The sequence below is a fragment of the Pollachius pollachius genome (genome assembly GCF_949987615.1).
Source record: "Pollachius pollachius genome assembly, chromosome: 16".
Lineage (NCBI taxonomy): Eukaryota > Metazoa > Chordata > Actinopteri > Gadiformes > Gadidae > Pollachius > Pollachius pollachius.
The window spans coordinates 17,414,947-17,436,878 of record NC_136949.1 but is presented as its reverse complement, the minus strand read 5'-3'; the positions used below and the strand labels follow the sequence as shown (position 1 = coordinate 17,436,878).

Genomic DNA, 21,932 nt, shown 5'->3' with positions numbered 1-21,932 from the left:
GTTTCCCACCCAGGCAGATACAGAGAGGCATAATCATACTTTTATAACTAGCAGGCTGGACTACTGCAGTGCTCTCTTTAAAGTCCACCCAAGAAAGCCCTAACTAATGTTAGACATATACCTCATCCATCATCTCCGTCATCCAGCAAGAGTGCAGTAACCTTACAAGGTCCTGGGGAAATGGCATGGCCTTTGGGAGCAGAGGACTTGGCTTTACAGGGGGCTGCCTCCAGACTCTGCTATCTGATTCTCTGAAAATTGGTCAATAAACTGATTAGCATTCTCCTAATCACTTAAAATTGAACCGTCACCCTCAGCTTTTTTCTGATTATAAGAGAGTACTGTTTCAACTGTGTGCTGCGTTATAATCAACATGACAACCTTGTCATTGTCTGACTCTTTGTTTATATTGGTTAGTGTTCATTTTTGACCTGCCCACCAGATGTCCTGAGACTTTTCCCCATCACTTCATATATTCTGCCTGTAATCACTTCATTCCCCTAACATGTGCATCCTTGTTACAATGAAGGAGTTGATGGTGCAAACTGGGATTCTTTCACATTCTTCCTTCTACAAAACAGCCAGTCATTTCCCATTTAATGCGGAATTGTCCATGTTTCTTCCTCCCTTTCAAATTTATCTCTGTAAAGGTGTGTTCAATGGAGACGTGGTCAAAACCCTGTGTTTTCTATGGAGAAGCGCAATTTCAGGGAGGGGAAGGGCCTTGTGTTGGTCTGCCACAGTGGGGCTCGCTATGCAGTACTGTCCAAAAGGCCAATATGTTTTGAGCCGTAGCTGACTTTGTCTTAAACGTGCAGTGTTAGGGAACAGAGTGCCATACCGCTGCTCAAATGACTGTACCTTGACTCTCATTTGAAATGTTCTTTTTAACAAATTTATCTGTTTTCTGTTGTGTTGTTTCACTTGTTCACTTGTTAAGCACTTTGTATTGCAGTATTGCATCAAAAGTGCTTTATAAAGAAAGTTGAATTGGATTTGAGATGATTCCCTTGGTATCACCCTTTAATGCTAAGCATTAATAAGGTGTGATTAATTCTTGCAAATTACTATCCAACATATTGTATTGTTATATCCAGTCAGTGGCCTTCTGAAATCATTCAAAATATGATACATGTTTATTATAAACGAGTGTGTGAATGCTTTTTAAATCATTAAATTACCCTTTGAAAAGAAACAAGACTTTCAAACAATGTATAAGGTTAGGTCTTTATTGAAATTCAGTTTCAAGCTTAAAAAGAGTTATGAAGTTATGCAGCTTTGAATAAAAATGGATGGTTGTGTTTTATAAAAACATATCAGTGAGAGTTCTTTACTGTGTGAAGGAGAAAGGAAGGTCGAGCTCCAACCTTCTATCACTGACTTTCATGTACGCTTTGGTCTCCTCAGAAGCCTGTTGCAAAAGGTCAGAAATGCTTCTTTGGAACTGAGTCGCCACATTGATCATCATTTCTATCACATACTCAAGGGTACTGTTGAAACTATCCATGTTTATAAGGGCCATGCGGTCGGATAAGTCCTTCATGACAGTAACAAGATAACGATAGAGGTTATTTGTGATATTAAGCACGGCATCCAAATAATCAGACTTGATGGAATCAACAAACTCCTGAGATTTGGTGACGACCACCTGTGTGGTGTCCCTGATCATCTCAAGCACCTTATCGAGGCTCTCCATATTTTTGACAAAGTCAACAACCATATCTGATGCGCTCTTGAAATTGGTCTGTATGATATTAATGACTTGGGCTCCGGTCATGGGATCAGCTTTACCGAATCGGAATTCGACAGCGCTCATGGTCTCAGCTAGAGAGTTGAGATAGCCCTCCGTTTCCCTATTGATAATCTGCATGGCTCTCTCTAGCATGGCACCAATGCTGCTGGTCAGCCTCTTAAGGACCTCAGACAGTGTTGTCATTTCCTCAGAGTCAGGCAGTTTGAACCGTGTCTCTGTCAGCACCTTGACTGCAGCATCCAGGGATGCCTGGACAGTCTTCTGGTACAGAGAGATGATATTTCTAAAGAAGGTGGACAACTGGCTCATGTCCATGTCGTAGTTCATGGCAAAGTCATAGGTCTCTCCAACAAATGTGGTTACTGTGGTCATAAGCTTCTGGGCATACATTGTGATCTGATACTTTTCAGCAAACATAGTGAATGCAGAAGTGATGGAGGCAAGCCTATCCCTGAGTGCAGAGAGCATGTCTGCGGGCGCGTCAATATTGTATGCAACCTGCAGCGTCATCTTATCATCACCCTTGGGAGATGTTCTGATGACCAATACATCAACGTCAATTTCAGGGGCAGACTGTTGAAAGGGGAAACAAAAATGAAAAATATAGTTACGCTTTATGAAGACAAGCCCATTCACAGCAATTTCAAATGGATGCATGTACATATAATTTGTTTGTATATTTATAATACATTCCAATAGTTCATTGGTCAGTTGTGTACATCAACTCCCATTAACTTTCTGTCCCTTTCTCCTGGTCCTCAATTTTCTAATTTATTTTAAATTTAGGCAGTAGCACGATGGATTAACATACCACCGAAAACAATATGTGATTGTATAAATACTAACAAATATAATATTGCTTCAATACTTACAGCGTAGCGACTGTACAGTCTAGCACTCAGAGAGGGGAGCCTAGTGTTGACCTGAAGACCTAAGAATCCAGTGGAAGGAGTTGACACAGAGGCACTGATTGCATCTCTACCCGCAGCATAGCGGAAATTTGCATCGGTGAAAGCAGAGCTGGTGATGTCCACATTCAGGGTTTGGCGAGAAATACTAATAAACACAAAGAAAACAATATTACATAATGTACAGCTGTTATAATTGTCACAAATTGAAATAAGCTGTCTCTTGGAAAAGAGACCTTAACTTGAACACTGACCTCTGATCTACTTGGCGTTTTCTCCTGAAATAAATAACAAAATGGTACATTAATCATTGAGTTGAATGAAATATGACATTCTACATACAACTGTGAAAATGACACATACCTGAGGGCTTGGGTAATGACATGGTTGACATCCATGGTGACGTCGGTGTGGGTCAGGACCGCTTTATTAGTCATCATCAGAGCTTCATTTTCAAAGTTGGTAGTGGATGAAGCTATAGGGGAATAGTGAAATTATTACTTAAGATGTAAAAATAACATGTTGTATGCATTAGATAACTTTATGAGCAAAGGGTTTGTGAAAGTTGAGTAACTCACCATCCATGTCATATTCCAGGAAGACAATGGGAGAGGTAGCAGCAGACTTCAATGTTACTTTGAAGACAGGAGCCTCACCCTGGACCTCTGATTCCAGCATTGTGGTGATCACTGGTGTCACAAGCTTGGCTGAATAATACATTTTCTGCTTGGTGCCAGTTATGTCCATTGCAATCTTCTCGAACAAGGTGAGATCACCCAGGGAGCTTTGTTGAGATAGGTTGATTTCAATATCAGCCAGGGATGAAATTGGTGTAAGATCCATGGTTGCTTGGGCAACATATTTTCCCTTGGTGTTGAAGGCAGGCATATTAACCTCATTGTTGCTAGTGAACTTCAGCACTGCAAGTACACGGCTCAAGGAGGCTTCAATTGATGCATTTTCATTCACATCCATGCCAATGACTTTGGTGGAGTCACTATTAAGTTTGTAGTCAGCAATCACTTTAAATGTGGAGCGCAAACCTTCTTCATTCAAGTACAGATTGGCATCATTGTCCAGTATTCCCAAAATGACATATTGCTCAAGTGCTCTGCCATCAATGTTAGCTTTGGTGGTTGATTCTATGGAGATCTGCTTAAAGGATCCTTCAAATGTCAGGCTGTGGTCTGCCTCTACATTTCCAGAAGCCTCAATTCTGGGCACATTAAAATCACCCTTCATCTGGAAAGTAGAGTGGGCACTAACCTTACTGTCTGCATCTAGCTTTTGGGTCACTTTTAGGTTAAGAATTGGGGTATTAATTCTTCCCTCTGTGGCAACAGACATTTTAGTTTCAAAGGTCTCAGTATTCATGCCAATGGAGCTGTCATGGGTGACAGTAATGTGTTGATTCTCAAGTGACAGGTAGTTGGCTAACTTGATTCCTCTGACGATGGTCAGGCTTGATGTGCCATCGAGCTTGGCCTTCAAAGACTCAAAAACAGAGTTGCTTGTTGCTCCAATGCGAATCACCAAGTCATCACTAGTGGACAGGCCACTAATAATATTCAAATTAATGATGGCAGACTTCACAGATAGCTCCGAAACGAGGTTGCCTGCAGATGGTATTCTGATCAGTTCAGTAAAAGAGTAAATTGGCATGTTCTTGCTCTTTTCGTAAACAATCTTAGCATCCACATTGATATTCTGCTCAGTGGTAGTCAGGATGTCTTTCAATCCACTTTGTTCATACAAATTCAGATTTGTAATGGCTGGCGTGTTGAAGGCAGCAAAGAGTAGAGGAAACTCAGGGATGGAGATGGGAGTATTCATGAAGCCTAGGTCAATGACACTATCTATAGCAGCAGACAAAGCAGCCTCCTTATCATTATTGTTAACTGTGAAGTTGTACAAGACTTTGTACTGGTTGAAGCGGGCCAGAGCCATCGTGTTCATTTGTTGGCTGTCAGCGTTGAACATTGCAGAGTAATCATTCTGAAGTTCAATCTTAGCAATTAAAGCCTCAAAGAAGTTTACTTTAGCATTGCCCTTGTTCTGGAAGTCAAAAACAAACTCGGTGGGAAGGATCATGAAATTGATTGCGTTGGAAAGGACTCCATCGACTAAACCATATAGCTCTGCATCATGGTTAGCCTTAAACTCCATTCTCAGGTCATTAAGGGTGCACTGTCCGGATGCCACAAACAGACTATTCTTTACTGCTGATCCCTCTGCCTCATTACGGATATTAAATTTGATGTGTTGAAAGAGAGCAGACTCAGCAGTCATTTGCTGTTTACTTTTCAACATTGCAGTGATGGTGTCAGCGGAGAATGACATCTTAACAAGCCTAGGATCGATATTCATCAACATGTTGGTCTTGTAGATGTTTTCGCCTCTGTCCTGGACTGTACCAATATTCTTTACTTTGATTGTGTAATCTTCCTGTTCAATATTTCCCTGCTGGTTTACAACAATGTCACTTGTGAAATCGATGCTTGTGATGTTCACCATGTGGTCATACTTTGTCTCCATTGAGACAGTAATGCCACGAGCCAGTGAAAGAGAAGCTTTGTTGATAAGATTGGCTGTGTATGGTGTAGTCATAACCTTCACTGTAGTGTCGGCCTGAGACTGGGCCTGAGCTGATCGGCCATAGAAGTTTACAGATCCATGATGATCAACCTTAAAAGCAAGATGGGTTAACTTGAAAGTCTCTGCCACAACAACACGGCTTCTCTTGGGGATTGCAATATTAGCTGTTAAATCAACGATGAAGTTGAGATTGTCCGATTTGGGAGATTTTCCCTCAGAGTTAAAAATGCCACTGAACCGAGGGTTCAAGGCGTTATCTGTAGCGTTTGCCAGCTCAGCAATGGTCTTAATTGTGTAGATAGGAGTGTGGAATATCATCTCCCCATAGACTTTGCCAAAGCATGGCAACGTGAGCTCACTAGGGACGGCAGGCAGCTTGAGGTCAGGGATCTGGAGAGTCTTAACAAGCTTGTCTACATCCATCACTGGGATTTCAGGGAAGGAAAGCTCAGCAAGGCTGATTTGGGGAATGGTGAACTGAGGCATGGCAGGGAAGTAGTTCATGGAAATATCTCCAAAAACATCGTCCAAACTGAGCATATTGAACTCAAAGTTGACAATGTAATTAATTAGTTCAATGATCCTCTGCTTGATATCCTCAAAGGAGATAGTGCTGGCTGGAATAGTGTACAGTCCCATGATAGTGAACTGAGGGATCTCAAGCTGTGTTGACGTTTTGATCTCCTTAAGGTTATCCATGCTAATCTTCATTGAGGGAACAACAAGATCAGTACATGGGAAGGTAAAGGATGGTACTTCCAACTCAGCTGTCTTCAGTCCAGTGATGACTCCTTCAATCATTTGTTTAACCTCACTGATAATCATTTGCTCAGCAAAAACATTCTGAATGACCTCAACCATATTGGTCCAAATGTCAGTGAAGATGGTGACGACCTTACTATAGTATTTGCTAACAATTCGCAGGTAGGGAGTTAGCACAGCTTCAACATTAATTCCGTCGATTCCCTGTTTGAGGAATTCAGGTATTTCCTTCAGCTGAATAAGAACTGTTTTGGCCATTTCGGAAAATTTGATTTCTCTTAGTTGTTCCAAGGAGCCTTGAATGGAAGATATGACAAAGTTAATGAATTCTACTGTAGCATTAAGTTCCTGAGAACGCTCTAGTGCCCTGATCATTCTATTCACCTCAGATGTGAAAAATGATTTCATTCCATTTGCACCTTCAACATATTTGCTATACTGAATGGTATTCAGCATTTTGACAAAGTCACGACTAAAAGCATTGAGTGTTCTAAAATTGTTCTCAATTATATCCATGATGTGTCTTTCTTTTAAGTATGAGGTGCCAACATCTACTAGAAACAAGATATATTGAGGAATTCCCCCCAGCTTTTTAATTACAGCTTGGACTGTTTCATCAATTTGTAATTTCTGGATAAGCACCAAAATTTGTTCCATGATAGCCATCATCTTTTGGTCAATCTCCATCTTGACCATAATATCTCTTATTTTAGCATGGTATGCATTTACTTTTTCAAGGATTTGTAATTCCTGGACAATATCTCTAACGTCTCTTGTTATTTCAGAGAAAATCTCAGTTGGGAATCGAGCAATCAGATCCATAATCTGAGCTTCAAAATCAATGGAAGAAATGTAACTCTTGATGTTAGCAACACACTGGGACAAGTCAAAGGTTTCAAAATACTGCTTCAAATCCCTCACAACCATTTCAAGAGTAGACTTGATTTCAAACTTGGCATCAATGTCTTGCAAGTAGGCCATGCTGCTGCCCTGCAGCTTTTCAAGATCAATCTGTGCAATGAATTCGATAATGTTATCCATTACTGCCACAACCACGGTCTTGATATCAAAAATGTCATTCAATTCTACTAGCTTTTGTTGAATGTTCTGAATGAGAGTTTCAGAAAGGGTGCCACTGACAATCAATTCTTTCACCATAACAAAAAATGTTTGGAGGGAAGAACCTAGATCTGACAGCCTTTTCGTGACAAACTCTGTTACTTGTGTTAGATATGCTTCAAGGTCCTCCATTGAGATGGAATAATCTTTGGTAAAATCGGTAAGGTATTGCTTGAGGTAAATTGTTTTGTCTTCAATACTCAGTGTTTTAACAAAGTCACTGACACTCTGAGGAAGAGCCCCAAGCCTAGCAGCAATTTCCTCATTGTTGACGTAGCTGCGGAATGCCTCTAGAAGGCTAACACAAACTACCTTGATATTCTCGAGGTAAGCAGCCACATCTATGTAAGGGATCTGAATCAGTTGACTGTTGGTATTCTTATCATATTTAAGGAAGCCAGAGATGGTGAATTCCTGGTTCTCTGTGTTGTTCATGTTAAAAGCATTTGTGAAGACAGTGCTTGAAAGTTCTACGCCAATTCTATCTGCATTGTTGAACATGTTAAAGTCTTCATTGTAGGCATGGTCATTTAACTTGGACTTAAGTCTATATTTAGCCTCCTGCACTTGTGGAGACAGAAGAGTATCTATCTTGTTGTCAATAGTGGTCTCCAAAGAGAATCCATTATCCATCTTTTGGTTCACTGAGGCTCTGTATTCATGGGAGCTGGCAAAGACCAGGGGCTGGGCCCTTAGGAGGTTTTTGAAATAGATCTGAGCACTTGGCATTCCATAAAGGGCAAGATCCCCATCTGCATTGAAGACGGTATCAAGGTTGAAGTCAAAAGGTACAACACTAGCTCTCACGTTGTGGTCAAAGCGCATTGGCTGTGAGTTGAAGCGAGCATCATTCGAAAACTTGGCAGCAAGACCCACCACTTCAAGCTCAGTATTATGGCTCATCTGAGTTCCAAACAGTTTTCCACTTGTACTGCATTTAGCATTGGCAGCCAGGTCAGCATAATTTACCTCATATGTGTGCTTAATCTCTTGCTCATCATAAATGGCTTTCATGCTACCAGATAGGTCCATCTTGTACAGCTCTGCCTTCAACTGAGCCTCACTAACAAGATTTGCCCCAAGCACTTTCAGGGTGTTATTCATACTGGAGGAGGCAATGTATGGCTTTAAATCAATGGTGATATCTTGAGTGTATAAAACATTCTCAGAGACAATGATCTCAACATTTGAGTTGACATCAAAGCTAGAAAGAGTTACTGTGAGAGTGTTCGCATTATCAAACTTCATGTCACTCAGTGAAGCTTTGTTGTTAATGAAAAGAGAAGCTCTGGAAGCATCAAGTCCTGCCCTAAAGTTGTTCTCCAGCATCAGGGGGCTCTTGAGTGTGCTTTTTCCGCTTGTCTCCAAACCATCCTTGCTCATTTTCAGGGTAGCTGTATGAGTGGCCTCATTTTCTAAAAGCTTCATGTTGCCATCACTGCCGAAAACTAAACCATTGATATCTAGAGTTATGGTTTGCAGAGAGTAGATGCGATTTTCAAATCGGTCAGCATTGGTTTCTACCCTGAAGAGGACTACACCGGCACCAACAGAGCCCTGAGCCTCATTGCGGATCTTCATGCCAAGGGCAAGGGCATTGGTGTCAGATTTTAGGGATAACCTTTGTTCCTTGAAAGAGAGCTCAGCCACATGGGTCAAGGTGTCTTCAAAGACATTGGTGTTTGACGTAACAGAAAGTTCTCCATTATTTAAGGCTGCAGAGAAGATGTTTTGGGCCTGAACAAATGTTGAGTCAAATTTCAAAGAAGAATCAATTTTGGCTTCTTGTCTTGATGGATAGAAGGCAATACATTGGGTTGAAGTTGTGTCGCCATATAATGGTCCAACCTTTACCATTGCCTTCAGGTTACTATCCCCAGACATTTCTTCAGTGTTCATGCCAACCATGCCAATGTGCTCAATGAAAACATTGAGTCCTAAGGTACTTTTTGCTTCAATCTTGCTGCTTGATTTGACACCAGCTTTGTCTGTGAGGGTTTCCTCTAAGATGTTAAAACTGGCTTCAAGGAACTTGTGGGCCAAAGTACTTTTCATCTCGGCCTTGATGGAATCTTGGTTGGTAAACATTCCAGAGCCTATACATATAAACAATCAAATCGATCATGTCATGGAAACAATATTTAGATGAAGTACAATTACAAATGGATGTGTAGCATTTCAATAACAATTGTGGAAAAATTACCTTCAATCCGGAATGAGAGGATATCAAATGGAGATGTTCCCTTTACGTCATACATGGCTGAATGGCTCGGTGTCTGCACAACATCTTTTCCGGCAGCAATTGAGGCTTCCAAATCGTAGATGTTGCTCCTCAGCATAGCTGAGACCTCGGCTTTACCAAAGAGAGGCACTGAAATAGTAATTGTCTCAGGAACAAAGAGCTCTGGAATTGGAACTTGCATTGAGGGAACTTGTAGGCCAAGCTGGGGCATGGAGAGGCTTGGTGTGGTCAGGGCGGCAGGGAAGTTGAGTTCTTCTGTTGACTTTCCTCCAAGAGGGACTGGAATAGCAATCGTGAAGTACTCGTTGTTGAAGTTGTAGACTGCTTTGGCTTTACTGTTGAAATTACAACACATGGTAATTAATTATATATGTTTTCATTATATATTTATTTTAGTTGTTGAATTTTGTTTTGTTTTACTTACGTGTTCAGGAAAATTTTCTCTGGCAGAGACATCTCAGGCATGTCAGGGATTCTTATGTTCATGATGTAAGGGATATCTGAAGCATACTTCTCCATGTAGTTGTTGGTTGCCTAGAGGAATACAAATAATGTTGATTTTTGAATATTCTTAAAATGAAATTATCACCTGCCCATTTGTTATGTAACTTTAGTTACCTCCACAGACTTGGTGAGTATTTGACGGATCTTCATGTCCGACTCCATCACATTTGAATTGAGAATGGCATTGACATACTCTTCAATCTTGTCAGCATTGGGAAGAATGTTAATTATCTCAGAATTCATGTCCGACTCGACACCAGCTTCAAGTCTGCTTCCATCTGAAAAAATGTGCAAACTAAATTAGCAAAAAGGGAAATCGGTGGGAAAGCTCTGCTGCACCAAGTCATTTATTTTGTCAAAAAGTGTACAAAAAACCTTACCATATTTAAGAGAGAGTTTTTGTTCTGAGGTGCTCTCGAGGAACTTAATTTCACTCTTAAGCTCACATTCCATCTCTTCGCCGCGTTTCATAATGGCTGTGAGGGTGGCATCAGCCTTGATTGAGGGGATAATAAGCTGGACTTTCAGCACACCTTCCTTCATTGCCTTTTGACTTAAAATAAAATAAAATAAACACAATTTAGTCATGGTACATTACATAGTTAATTTCATGTCCTGGGGATAAGATTTTTTTCTTACTTGGCACTGGCAAGCAGAGAGAGTTGTGGGACGTTCTTGTTGATGATGTCAAGGGTGATGGCATAAGTTCCTTTGCTCTTAGCGCTACCGTCAGCGACCCCCAGCCTGAATCCAGCCTCCACATCATAGTCAGGAACCTGGATGTCGGTGGTCAAGACGTTCTTCCTCCTGTTGTACTTAACAGTAGTTCTGGCCTCCACTGGCTCGTCACCTGTTTTTGCAATACAGTCCAATTCAAAAACTCGAACCAAAACAAATGTCTAATGATTCAATGTTAATTAAAACGTAATATTTATTTTTCATTTCTAAAATACCTTCGGCTCTCAGGGTCACCGTCACAGCGTCGACCTTCTGGCGGCCCTCTTCGCCCTCCTTTAAGAGTTCATAGGCAATGGTGGCTGTGTACTCATTCACATCACCAGTAGGGTGGATTTCAACAGCAAACCTTGAAGAACAGTATCATTAATTCATGAACCACAACATTACTATAACTAACTGAAACTGAATTGTCTATTTAATTGTCTATTTTTGTTGTGGTTTATAACGGCTCATTTACCTGCTGTCTCCAGTGATGGGGAAATATGGGGATGTCTTCTGAGAGAAAGCATCAGTATACTGCATGGCGATGCAGTACTTCATACCAGCGAAGAAGACATTACAGTCATTAGTATCAACTTTGCCCGTCACGGTCGGTGGGAGAGTCTTGAACTCTGCACCGGTCACTGACACCAGTTTGTTGCTGTAATGATTGGATAAAAGGGTTAGGCTTCATATTGGTTGAAATTGGTACCATTATCAAAGGCTCCAGTGCCGCTGCTGAAATTTCATCACATACTAATCTCTAGACAACATCGAGATTGTTAGCCTGACACCAATCACCACCCTTTACTTGTTTGGTCATTGTGATAGTTATCTAATGCTTACGTAACGCTGAGGACGGTGGTGGGGCCCTGGGGAGCAGGCATGCTCATCTTAATGCTGTCAGCTCCCATGGAGATCTTGGCCTGTAGCCCACTCTCGTGGTAAAGTGTGGTATGCATCTCGAGTCCAGAGTTGACATATTCAGGGAAGTGGTAACCGATCTGAGACTCAAACTCAAAGCCAGCAGAGGGCATGAAGCTGACGGCGCTCTATGGATAAAACAAGGGAATAGCTTTTATCTTAAGAAACATAACATGTATTAGGGTTACACTAATATAATTGAATGTGCCTTCCATACACTGGAAAGAACATGGAAAACAATTACCATGTCACTGGCAAATTTAAGTCCACCCTTGATTCCTGGGGTAAATGTGCCAGAGAGGGCAACTCTCAGAGGGATTCCATTGGCAGTGGGCAAGAAGAACTCATTATCCATGAAGAGGTAGTGGGCAAAGATTTCGTTTTCAGTTGTGGTCATAAGGGACTTCATCATCTGTGTAAGAGAGAAATTAATAAGCTTCATTCAACTTCCTTTTCCCAATAGTGCTTTGTATAGGGTTGATGGGTTATATTTCAACATGTACTAACATCACGTGGGAACATCTTGAGCATGTTGTCAATCATCATGGCTGCAGAGAGGGCCATATCCGCCATGTCCTCGGATTTAAGGTAACCAAGCTCATTTCCCAAAAGACTCAAATAAACCATTGCTTCAGGGGATTTTTGAGCCTTCAGTTCCCTGACCAGTTTGTTGAGATTACGCCCAATTTCCCTCATCAGTCCCTGGGATGCCTAAAGATGCACAAAGTCAGTTATTCATACTTCCAAAGTACATTTACAGAGATGCAACTAATAGCATTGTTTTCCTACCTGTCTCTTCTTCCTGTCCTTCCTCAGAGCAGGCAGCATCTTCCTTAGCATTTCAGTGGTTCCAATGGGCATGTTGTCAGATACAAAGTACATTGTCCTGAGGGCTGTGTCAGGGAAAAAGCCATTCTCTCCAAACAGGGCTTCAACAGTTGGCTCAAACCCTTTGCCCTCCATTCCAATCTAAATTAGAAGACCACCGGTTAATATTATATTTAAGCACATGAAAAGTATTGTCAAAGTGATTATTATTTATTGTACCTCCATCAGATCGACGTCATAACCAAAGGCTTTCAGGGTCATCTCAAGCATGACTTCCTTTGGCAGGTAGCTGGTTGCCTCAAAGATCATGTTTCCCTGAATAGAGCCCATTCTGTAATTGCCGGAGAACTTGGTGGGATCCATGATCATTCCAATCTCATTGCCCTGCAGAGCATTCAGAATCTTCTCCCTCAGTCTGTTGGAAAAAATGCAGACTGGTTGGGTACTTCAGTTTTTGCAAATTAAGCAAATTAAGAGTGCTCCAAAAGGGTGTTATTGTTGAAAGGCCCTGCTGCTCAGACTAGTTGACTTAAAAACAAATATGTTGAGGTTGAGTTGAGTTGAAGTAGCTCAGTAGCAAATTAGCTAAAAACGCTCCACTTACTCTTTATTCCCGGGAACAGTTGATGACAGGATGTTCGTAATGTGAGAGATGACAAAGCTCCTGGCCTGTTGGTCTTGATCATTAGGCAAAGAGGCGACCAACTGAGCCAGTTCACTGGGCTGGGGGTCCTTCATCATAACCAGGTAGGCAGCAATGCGCTTCTGCAATGGGCTAGCACTATCCAGGACCACCTGCATGAGAACTTCCCTACCCTGTGACAAATCCACAGAACTTGAGTTATAAAATAACTAAACAGGGAAAATGTTTTGATCATGACCTGTAATAAAACTACCAACCTCTTCAGGGACAGTAGTCAGTCTGAAGACCTGAATGGCAGCCTGTTGGACAGATGTGTCTGCGGTGGGCTGGTTCACACACTGAATAACAGCAGTTTTCAGTGCAGGACTGGAAGCTCCCATGGCTGCACCCATGTTTCCAACAACCTAAAAGGAAGAAATAGGTTTGTATTGCCATCTAATGAAATCTCTCCTTGCCAAACGATGCATGCTGTGTAATGGGATTGATGTACTCACCCTCAAGGTCATAAACATTTTATCCTTGTCACCAGTGCAGTCTCCCAACTGATCTGCCATAAACTCAGCAACAGATGTAATCTCAGGGATCACCTTTCCTTCAGCCTTGTAGAACCTGACAATGCAAAATTGGAATTTATAACATGTACAAATGAAGAAAGAAAATCTCATCATAACCAAAAGCAAATTATCATGAGATTGTGTCAATTCGCTCACCTCTTGACAATGTTGCTGAGTGCATACATGATGGGCTTGCTGGGCTTGTATTGAGCCATCTCTAGCATATCCTTGATTAGAAGAGGTGAGGGATTGGAAACCAGTCCAAGGGCAAACACAGCAGCATCAACCTCAGTTGCAGATGTGTCATAGGTTCTAAAGATGTGCATGATGCCGCTGCTGCACTCAGCAGTACCGCACTGGGCCAGAACCTGGAAGGTCAGTGGCACAGACACCTCAAGGGCCTCGGTAATACCGCTCCTTAGGGTCTCAGCCTTCATCCCACGATACATCTGTACTAGCCTGAAGAAGAGGTTGGGCCTTCTTGCACCCTCAGTATCTGGCAAAGTGGCCAGTTCTCTAAGGAGAGCCAGACCAGCATCCTTATCCTGGTGAACACTCTTGTCATAAACAGCCTCCATGTGCAGGGACTTCTCGTTGGCCTCATCTGCAAATATATCAATTATGAATTATTCTGACATACACAACACAATAATTTCCTATTGCCTATTACCTAAACCGTGTGCATTGCTGTTCTGAACAATGCCGCACAATATATAGATAGATGAATAGATAGAAATATATAGATGGATGGATGGATGGCTAGATAGATAGATAGATAGATAGATAGATAGATAGATAGATAGATAGATAGATAGATAGATAGATAGATAGATAGATAGATAGATAGATAGATAGATAGATAGATGGGCAATGATTATATTGTAACAAAAGGGATTTATAAAGTGCTAGACTTACTTAAGTCAAAGATTCTGTCGTTGTGAGCCGAAACGTCCTGCAGAGTCAGGACTTGTTTTCCAATGCTGGTAACTCCATATTCTCCCCTACAAGAAACAACAAATAATTTAGCCAATACAAAATGGTTCCTTCAAATGTATGGGCAGGTTGAACATTGAGGATGATTGAGCAATGAAAAGTTGGGACATACTTGTGAGAGAAGGGCACCAGGATGTGCTTTTCAGTGCATGAACCAGAGGTCATGTGCTTGTTGTCATTATCAAACTTGTACTGGCAGGTCTGTGAGCTCCTGATCAGCTGGGCAAGAGGGTAGTGCTGCAAGTAGACAAACATTTAGCCAACCGGATCATTGAACTTGAGGGATTTTAACTGTGAACAAATGTCATGCAACCAAGCTTGCAGTGGGTAGGGCAACGTACCATCCCGGAGATAAGGGCCAAGGAGCTTGTTTGGTCTCTCATTGGGACAAATTTGTCGCAGCTAGAAAGATCCCTGCTCACGGTGATGTCTGTTGCGATTGTCTGTCTTTCATTGATGGTGGACTTGGTCTTGCATTGGCCATAGATGGTGGGCTGTATGAGACATAACACATCAGTATTTTCTGTATATATTTGATCACTGTATGTTCGCTGATTGCGCTCTGCATAACTTTTTCTTGTGAAGCAAACATACCATTTTCTTGTTCTTGTCATCCTCCACCAGAGGCACCAGCAGAGCGGAGATGATTCCTCTCTTGAAGTTCAAGATGGAAGTCGTCTCCTCCTCTTCAGAGTAGAGCTTCACATCATAAACCCCTGCAGCCACTACTTTCAGGGGATACCTGGAGAACGTAACACATTAGATTCAGTTTGTTACTTACATGAAGGGAGTGTATTCCCAGTTTACCCTATCTGACGATTTTGTCTGAAGATGTCAAATGATTTTTTCACTTACTTCTCCATCTCAGCAGCGAAGGCGTCAGATGAGGAAGCCGGTGTGAACACTGGGCTACCGTCAGCCCCCATGCCCACCACCTCACTCAGACTACAACCAGTGGTACGAATTATGAAGTAACAAGATTGTGGCACTTCAACCTCAACCTGGTTGAAGAATAAAATAGGTTAACTTTTCTCACCTATGTTGTCACTTATGTTATGGAAGATGGAAAAAAGGATGGTGGTGTGTGACCTTACCTTGCAGGAGGCCTTGGGTCCATTTTGGAGATTGGAGGCTCCATTGATTGCATTAAGAGACTCAGTTTCATACAGATATTCATACTTGTGTAGAGCCTTGTATCTCTGATCCACTATATGAGGAAAGAGACATAGAAGGTGAAAAGGTTTCATGCTGTCAACTGGACGGTCAATTGGATGTATACAAAAAATACAAAAACGATTTTCCCCATCAACCATCAAATATTAAGTGAAACCTACACAAACATGTTGGGAGGTCATCAACTTGTGCAGCTGTAGGATAAAACAGTAATGTATTTTAGAAAGTTACGAATACAAAATGACCACTGTAATAAGCTATAGGGTTTATCAATAGAATATAATAGAAATCATCAAAAATAATAATTGTTGAAAAACAGGTTAGATATAAATTATTGAATTATTAAAGACACAATATAACACAGTAACAATTAAATAAATAAATTTGTGACAAAATAGAAAAAGGTTTTTGTTGCAAAGTCTATGGCATCATCAAATCGTTCAGCATCATAATACATAAATATAAAATATTGAGGAACTGTGATCTTTCAAATGACCCCAGAAATATCCCAAGTGGTACTTACAGGCCAGGGCCGCTGTGCTCAGGAGAAGCAGAATGCAGAGCTTTGATTCCCCCATGTTGGGTTCTCTGAGTCTCTCTGCTCTTGGAGGCTTGACGAGGCTGATACCGCAACATCAGGGTAGGCCTTTTATACCCTCAGTTGTACTCATTCACAGTGGCTGCAAAAAGGTACATACAGAACTTTGTAAGGCTCAAAGTCTACTACACCCTCCAGTGTGGAAGGACAAAGGCAGAAAGTTCACATTGAATATTGTCTTAGAGCCAAAAGCTGGCTAAGCAAAGGCCACCGTTGCAAACAGAACAATGCATTCTGATTGATTGGTGATTAAAGAAAATTTAAGATGGCCAATAATTGTTGGTTTAGGAGAAGGGAATTTCAGTTTTCTTTCTTCACTCATTTAAATATGATGGACTTAAGGCAGTCCATTGCAACTGCACAAAAGTTTACAGTGCAGTACTTAACTTTAGATTTAGATGATGTACAACATTTTTTTAAGTGGGTTAATTAGGTTTATTATAATTATTATCAGAGCTAGGGACTTCATTTTTTTAAACATCTAGACTAACCAGCATTGTTTCATAAGCAAAGAAGGGGCGTAACATTTATCAATGATACAATTAAACCATTGTTAAGCAACAGTCTCCAAGACGAACCGTGATTGATCAACACATGTCCCAAAGCAAAGTCCCTCCACATGTGAAAATGATAGCGGTATCAGACCTTTGATGCTCTGATGAGATTCAAGTGGTGTATTGGAAAATACTCTTTCTCTTATTGATAAAATCAGCAAACAAACAATGTTATTGAAGGACAATTGTGATATGATTTATCAGAAGTGTTTTCATTGTAGTTTAATATAGGATTCATTTATACTGCAAATTGTGCATTTCTCTTGGTTTCTGCAAGAACCTGAATTTGCTGAATTAAACATTGCGCAATCATTTAAGAAATTAAATGATTGCGAAGATTTTTTGTTTTGTTTTGCAACTCAAATATTTAGTGAAAGAAATGTGCTTTTGAAAGCATACATACATTTGACAGTTTATGGCGGTGAATATGGAGGTGATGGTCGTACAAAGGGAGATAAAGTGTGCACATTTTTATCAAGTTCCTCAAGACTCAACTGTATGCAAAGGTATTCATGATGTCAGCCATGTCCCAGTATCTATTTTCCTTTTAATTACACAAGAAGGCTTGTTCAATATACTATTTAAAGAACTGCACTTTTCTAGACTTAAATACTTTCTTATTGTGTCTGTGTGTCATATATTTTCAATGTGAATACAGTAGTAATTAAATTATTTTTGCATAAAGAAGCTTCAGTGTTCATGTTATTGTTCATCAATAAATTATGAGTACTCTAGTAATAGTAGTAGTAATATTGAAATATGTCAGTCTACAATTTGGCTTAAATAAATTAGAAAATGGTAAAATCATGCAAACAAAACCATGCATTCTTCAAAGGCTGGTAGAGTAGAATAAATTAAATGTAAATAATATTTCTTTGCTTGAGTGCTGCTGTTACAACGACATCAATGAGCACTAATGATTTGCCCTACACAGGGTTGGTTAAATAAAGATACATTTTGTGTTGTTGTTTGTAAATTTGTAGCTCTGCCCACATACATTGTTGTTGCTGCTATTTATATCTCAATATCTGCTTCTAGTTCACTCAATCTTTACTTAATAGTTTATGGTTTCACTAGTGCATTAAAAATGAAGTTAAAAGACAGCCGCCGATATAAGCTCAACTGGCTCATAATATATAAACGAGGGGAACATGAATTGTTACATTGAAATGTCAAAGAGGTTACATTTATAGTCTATCATATCTTTACTCTCCTTGCTATTGTGTCAACAACAAAAAACATTAAACATCTCATGTGCACCCTCAGAGCTGGGTGAATTGGATGTTTTAATTGATCCCAACTAGAAAGAACTGTGCTTGCAAATCTGTGTTGCATTAGTCAGATTTAGCACAATCCAAAGTTGTGTAATGCCCCATTGCAAAACTCTGCAGAAAGGTCTATCTCCTTTTTGTATTTGCATTTACAGTGATAATCATAGACGGAGTCCAAAATATCAGCAAGTTCATTATTTTGCATTTTCATATGTACAAATGTAGTTTACGTTATGAAATAAAAGCCATTCTCTGTAAAAATGCATTTAATAACGTTTGTCTGCACCTGCTTATCCTCATTAAATAAATAATGAATACAAAAAACTGTGCTTATTAGTTACATTGCATCCTGTGTCCTATTGTATTCTGCTTTACTGTGTGAATAATCGGCCATTGCAACAGCAGGTATAAACATCACCAGGAAGGAGGAAAGTCACAAATGGCTCCAAATCCTGCATGCTGTAAGCCTTCTACCTCTACAATCGAACCACTTGGGTTTTGAGCACACAAAGGAGGGGTGCGGAGGAATTATTCTGGGAAATGTAGGTTAACGTTGGAGCAGATCACACAGAATCTTAAAAGGAAAGTGAGTGAAAATAAGTAAAAATATAAAATAGCCCTGGAATGAAATGTAAATACTATATACGTCTTTCTAGCAAACCTTCTTTAAGGGTATATGTCATTGATCTTAGAGGACAAAGGCATGGAAGAGTTGGCTGGCTGGTGGTGACCAGTAATCACTTGGACACAATCAGGGAATAAGGAGAGCCTTTTTTGAAATTGTCTTTGTTGTAAATATTTACATTCACTGAAGTGCTGTTAGTAACATACTGAACTATTCTCTGTCTTCCGCACAGTTATGATTATATACATATACTTAAGATGAGATCCAATCAGGTTCATCACCTGTCACCAACATAGAGTGATTATTGGCAGACTGTGACTGTGTCATTGACTTTAAACTGTATGACCCAGAAGCCAGACTAGACAGCCAGCCAGGCCTTAGCCCTCTCTATTTGCGCAAGTCTATCGCAGGGTAAAGGTCCCTGTGTAGGGCAAATCATTAGTGCTCATTGATGTCATTATATAAGCAGCACTCAAGCAAAGGAAACATTTTTTACATTCAATTGTTTGCCAGCCTTAGAAGAATGCATGGTTTTGTTTGCATGATTTTACCATTTTCAAATTTATTTAAGCCGAATTGTAGATTGACATATTTCAACATTACTACTACTATTACTAGAATACTCAAACAATAACATGTTTACTGAAGCTTCTTTATGTAAAAAACATTTAATTACTGCTGCATTCACACTGAAAATATATGACACACATACACAATTAGAAAGTATTTAAGTCTAGAAAAGTACAGTTCTTTAAATAGTATATTGAACAAGCCTTCTTGTTTAATTAAAAGGAAAATAAATACTGGGACATGGCTGACACCTTTGCATACATCATGAATACCTTTGCATACAGGTGAGTCTTGAGGAACTTGATAAAAATGTGCACACTTTATCTCCTTTTGTACGAGCAAGATCAGCAAATGATACTATCTTATGCTATGTCTCCATTACCTCCAAATGCACCGCCATAAACACTTTATGACTCCAAAAATGTATGTATGCTTTCAAAAGCACATTTCTTTCACTAAATATTTTAGTTGCAAAACAAAACAAAAAATCTTCGCAGTCATTTGATTCCAGGATTGTAAAAACACACCTTACACCCCCTTTCTCGCTCCCCGCTTCTCCCTGTCCCCCCAACATTCTCTCATATGGTCATTGCAGGTTGATAAGAAAGGTGATGTCCAAAACCACCTTAACTTTCATCATGTTTTATTTTTATGACTGCATGTAATCTATAGTGTCAGTATCGTTCCCCTGATTATCTTATCTGGTACTTATTTCAGTCTGATGACACACTTTAGTGATTCTATGAAGGCAGCACTGTTCCACTTAGCTTGTCTAATTACTTTTTTGCACTTTGTGTTACTTTAAGATGCATGACAGACATAATATTATTAGAAGTAAGACTCTAAATATGTGGTTATCCTAAAAATGTGTAACATATAAGTGTTTATTAACACTAGTTTGTTGCATTCAAGATATGTGATGAAAGCAATATAATTGTTTTACAAACCCATTTCTCTATCTCTTGTTTCTAAAATGTAGCACATGAAACAGTTTATTTATTTAATTTATTTATGGGGAACGCACTTATGGTCAGTGGCTTTGGATAAAAGTGTCAGCTAAATAAATGTAATATAGAAATCATGACATTTCAATATTATTGTTTTGAAACTCAAACTAAAACCCTCCCTGAATGTGTGTCATTGTCCTAAAATGTAGCTCCTAGCCACAACTATTAGCCATATCCCAACCAAATACATAAAATCCATTCTTCTCTTTAATTAAATCTTTTTGGAATAAATAGGATCTGTGGAAGTAGGTTTTAACAAGGACAAAAGCACTTTGAGGTCATTAAGTTGATGTAAAGTGCGTTATAAATAAAATGTATTATTATTATTATTATTATTATTATTATTAAAAGGATGAAAAAAAAATAGTACTGCTGTTGAGGTTCTTGCAACTGTTGTTGTGGGTGTCTCATCACACCCCTTATCTACACACTCCATGCCATTGTCTGTAACAGTATGGATCCATGACAGCCACTTTTTTCATTACATTGGATATCACTAGAAACAGAGCCTCTCATGATCAGGACTACTTGGACGTTGTCATCCTGTTAAATCAAATAAAAGTTTTATAGCCGTGGAGATACGGAAACTGATAATCAAAGCCTACCTCACTAAGTCAAAGAATTTCTATTTTCAGGGACCTTAGGAAACCCTGCTGGCTTCTTCAAATATTGACAGTGGTCTGTGTAGTATCCTTGAGGGAGGATTGTCCAACAGTCAGTTCAATGGAAAGGTAGACAGATCAATATGTAGTGTGTCCATATATTGTTTCTGACTACAGATATCGTCAGCGTATTTCGTATTTCAATTAAACCACTCCTCATTTTAAGTAGACCATAGCTCCCAATTCCACAACAGCTGACATCAAACAAATGTATACATGGTGGTATTCCCAACCCGATCTCATCAATCAGCTTACAAATTATTTTTGATATAATTTATAGTTTTTGAGATTCAACAGTTTTAGTTTTTAACCCACTACTTATATGAAGTTGAGTGCTGCAAGCAATAATGGACATAAAATAAAGAAAGATAAATAAGATAAAAGATACATTTTCTCTCAGACAGAAGGCGACTCCCATCTTCACTTCACTTTATAGGAGCCGGCTCATAGAGCCGACTCATTCGTGACCGACACATCACTACCGTTGAGCACTGCTTAGAGCACGATGACGCCACCCATCGATAGGAAATATGATTGTTGAGCATCAGGTGTTTAAACACTCTATTTTGGTTTTTAAGAATGACTCTATAAAGGCTAGTGTTTAGGTTATTCATAGGTTTGGGTGTGCCTCGGGTAAAAGCTAAATGCTAATGTGCTTAAAAACTAGTTGGCATATGAAAGCTGAGACTATATAGAGTCCAACAGAATAAGCCTTATCATTCTGTGAGCTTATCTTGATGAACTAGATGTGAAAGAATTACGTCAATACCACACAAGTCACTACAACAATTGATGACACCCTCACACACACACGCACACGCACACACACACACACACACACACACACACACACACACACACACACACACACACACTCACACACACAGAATTCTTCTTCTCCTTCTGCTACGCTTACTTGACTGTAACACT

General features: G+C 39.8%; 1 protein-coding gene across 1 annotated transcript; it reads right to left on the bottom strand.

Annotated features, from left to right (window-relative positions):
* Positions 1-1,330: 1,330 nt before the first annotated feature.
* apobb.1 (apolipoprotein Bb, tandem duplicate 1) lies at positions 1,331-16,293 on the bottom strand (the record flags this gene model as incomplete). Its single annotated transcript, XM_079753209.1, has 29 exons — positions 1,331-2,326; positions 2,626-2,809; positions 2,916-2,939; positions 3,025-3,136; positions 3,240-9,233; positions 9,341-9,714; positions 9,804-9,913; positions 9,998-10,161; positions 10,264-10,436; positions 10,523-10,733; positions 10,837-10,967; positions 11,079-11,261; positions 11,447-11,652; positions 11,769-11,936; positions 12,032-12,235; positions 12,314-12,493; positions 12,572-12,767; positions 12,957-13,168; positions 13,253-13,399; positions 13,490-13,604; positions 13,706-14,153; positions 14,465-14,550; positions 14,655-14,779; positions 14,884-15,036; positions 15,137-15,284; positions 15,398-15,543; positions 15,637-15,749; positions 15,877-15,909; positions 16,239-16,293. The coding sequence occupies 29 exons, from the start codon at positions 16,291-16,293 to the stop codon at positions 1,331-1,333; spliced, it is 11,391 nt and encodes a 3,796-aa protein (XP_079609335.1).
* Between the last annotated feature and the right edge of the window lie 5,639 nt (positions 16,294-21,932).